General features: G+C 35.7%; 1 protein-coding gene across 1 annotated transcript; it reads left to right on the top strand.

Annotated features, from left to right (window-relative positions):
• The first annotated feature begins 1,795 nt into the window (after nt 1-1,795).
• Nucleotides 1,796-2,541, top strand: LOC113291316. The gene is made up of 2 exons (XM_026540864.1): nt 1,796-2,203; nt 2,383-2,541. The coding sequence occupies exons 1-2, from the start codon at nt 1,796-1,798 to the stop codon at nt 2,539-2,541; spliced, it is 567 nt and encodes a 188-aa protein (XP_026396649.1).
• The last annotated feature ends 382 nt before the right edge of the window (nt 2,542-2,923 follow it).

Raw genomic sequence — 2,923 nt, 5'->3', positions numbered from 1 at the left:
AAAGTTTGGTCAAAACCAGACAACTATCGACCCACTTATGGAAGTATGATTTCTTCCAGAGTAACAATTGATCTAAGAAAACCTCTCTATAGAGGAGGATGGTGGAACACTAGGGCTGGAGGTGTGACTTGGGTTATATACCATTGGGAACATCAACCACATAATCTGTGTCCTCACTGCTGGACAGTCGATCATAAAAAAGAAGAATACGCTAATGTGGCACATGATTTAAAGATCATAAGATACACTAATGAGCAGTATATTCAATATTGTCATGAGTTAGATGCAACATATGGTGTGGAAATATGTGAAGAATTTGTGAGTTGATCCAAAGAATTTGTGAGGCTAGCAGAAAGAAATTGTTGGAGCAGGAGGATGACCATGAGGATACTATAAGACCTAAGAGATCGAGAATCTTAGAAGATGAAGATTTAAACTCTCAGAACAATGACTCTCAACAGAATATTGTGCAAAAAACTGGTGAGAATTCATCTATTATTGAGTTTGATGGCATGGAGCATGACCTGGTTGATGAAGGGAATGGTAATTCTAAGGAGTACTCTCATGTTTTGGATGAGGATGTTGTTATATCAACTCTGGTATTTCCTAAACTCTTTTCTTTTTACTGCCTTCTCTCAGCTCAAGCTTTTTCATTTGTTCATGATATTTTATTAAGAAGTAAATTTATAGTTTTACGTACTTTAACCAACATGAAAGTTTTGAGTTGGAATTGTCATGGTTTTCTAGGCACTGATACTCGTGATCATTTACATCTTCTCAACCATCTTTACTCACCTGGTATCATTTTCTTAAGTGAAACAAAGATAAATGATAATCGAATTCTTAGACTCTCTAGCTTTCTAGGTATGCCGAACAAAGTCTTTGTTCCCTCTATTGGTACGGCTGGAGGCCTTATTCTTCTTTGGAAGGATGGCTTCCACCTTGATATTGTTGAACAATCTGACAAAATAATTCATGCTAAAGTTATGAATGACCCAAGTAGAGGAGTTTGGTATCTGTCATGTATTTATGGTGCTCCTTATATCCATGAAAAATAATCTCAATGGACTTATATCAATCAACTTGGTAGCTCTATAAATACCCCTTGGGTGATAGTAGGTGATTTAAATATCATTCTTTCCCCTAATGGTAGAAATACTCAGTCCTCTCAAAAAACTTCTAGTGATATTCTTGAATTAATCAATGATGCTGATCTTTCTGATTTGAGTTTTTGTGGTAACCCTTTTACATGGATTAGCAATAAACATGGTACTGGTCAAATTAAAATCTAGGTTGGATAGGGCCCTAGTTAACAGTAACTGGTTTATTTCCTACCCAAATTCAATCCTCACTCACTTATCACATAATGGTTTGGACCATGCCCCTATTTTATTAGAACTGTGTAAGCAAAATAGAGTAATGGGTAGAAACTGGAAGTTTTTTGAGCACTGGTTATCTCAGAATAGTTGTTCTGATGAAATTAAAACTGCATGGTCTGCTAACTTTTCTGGTTCTAATGCTTTTTTGTTTTCTAATAAGTTGTCTGCCACAAGACATTCTTTGTCTCAATGGAGTAAAAGTATATTCAGTAATATCAGTAACTCCATTGCTCGGCTGCAACAGAATATTTTTACTCTTCGAGCTTCTAACATCAACGGTTCAAATATTGAGGAAATGGTTAAATTAGAGCAAGAAATCTGGAAACTCAATGATATTCAATCTAGTTCCAACAGACAGAAATCTCGAGATCATTTTTACAATGATATGGAATTAATCTAAGTACTTCAATATTAGAATGAATAGAATAAAATCTCGTAACATAATTGATTCGTTGTTGGCTCCAGATGGTACATGGTGCAATGATAGAGATTCTCTCTCAGCTCTCCTCAAGAATCACTTTCAAAATATTATAACATCTTCGTCTCCAACAGACAACAACAGTTTTCTTCAATATATTCCTCAATGCATTACAACTGAGGATAACCAACAGTTAGAAGCTATTCCTACTGAGGATGAAATTCATTCTGCAGTGATGGACAATGGAGCCATGGACTTCACCAGGAAAATATGGGTTCCTCCTGGGTTTTATCAAACGCAATGGCAGATTATGAAAGATGACGTTTTCAAACTGGTTAAATCATTCTTCCACTCACGGTATCTTCTTAAGCAGTTAAATAACACAAGAGTTTCTCTTATCCCAAAGGTTAATATAGCTCAAAAACCAGAAGACTTCAGGCCGATAGCATTGTGTATACAATCTATAAAATTATATCTAAGATTATAGCATTGAGAATGAAAAAACACATCTCTTCAATTATTTCACCCATGCAATATGCATATGTACCAGGAAGATTAATTTCGGAGAACATCTGTTTAGTACAGGAAATTGTACAAGCAATGAAGAGAAAAGAAGGTGTTAGTGGCCATCTTGCTCATAAGATGGACATGTCAAAAGCCTTTGACAGTCTGGAGTGGAGTTTCTTGTTAGACATTCTCAAGCATTTTGGATTCTCGGAGAAGTTCAGACAGCTCATCTCTTAGTGTATCTCTACCACTCAAATAGAAGTCATGCTCAATGGTTCACCTACTTCATCTTTCAAGCCCTATCGCGGTATACGTCAAGGTGACCCATTGTCACCATATTTGTTTATTTTGGCTATGGAATCCTTCTCGAGGTATTTGGCACCTTTGTGAAAATTCTGGTCAGCTAACTGGTATGAAGATATCTCGTTCGGCACCAAAAATAAATCATTTGTTATTTGCAGATGATTGTTTATTGTTCTGTAAAGCTAATGATACTCAAGTTAACAAGCTCCTCCAAGATATTGATCAATTTTCTAAATGTTTCAGGCAGTTGATAAATTTCAACAAATCAACAATTTTCTTCATCTTTAATATGGATCCAGAGTCATGTCAACTTATC

The sequence above is a fragment of the Papaver somniferum genome, chromosome 6 (genome assembly GCF_003573695.1).
Source record: "Papaver somniferum cultivar HN1 chromosome 6, ASM357369v1, whole genome shotgun sequence".
NCBI classification, from domain to species: domain Eukaryota; kingdom Viridiplantae; phylum Streptophyta; class Magnoliopsida; order Ranunculales; family Papaveraceae; genus Papaver; species Papaver somniferum.
Note: the sequence above shows the minus strand (reverse complement) of the source record. Positions and strands in the feature narration are given on the sequence as shown.

Coding starts and splice junctions, on each gene's coding strand:
- LOC113291316 (XM_026540864.1), top strand. CDS start 1,796: ATGAATAGAATAAAATCTCGTAACATAATTGATTCGTTGTTGGCTCCA. Junction 2,204..2,382: donor GAGTTTCTCTTATCCCAAAG/GTTAATATAGCT, acceptor TGTTTAGTACAG/GAAATTGTACAAGCAATGAA.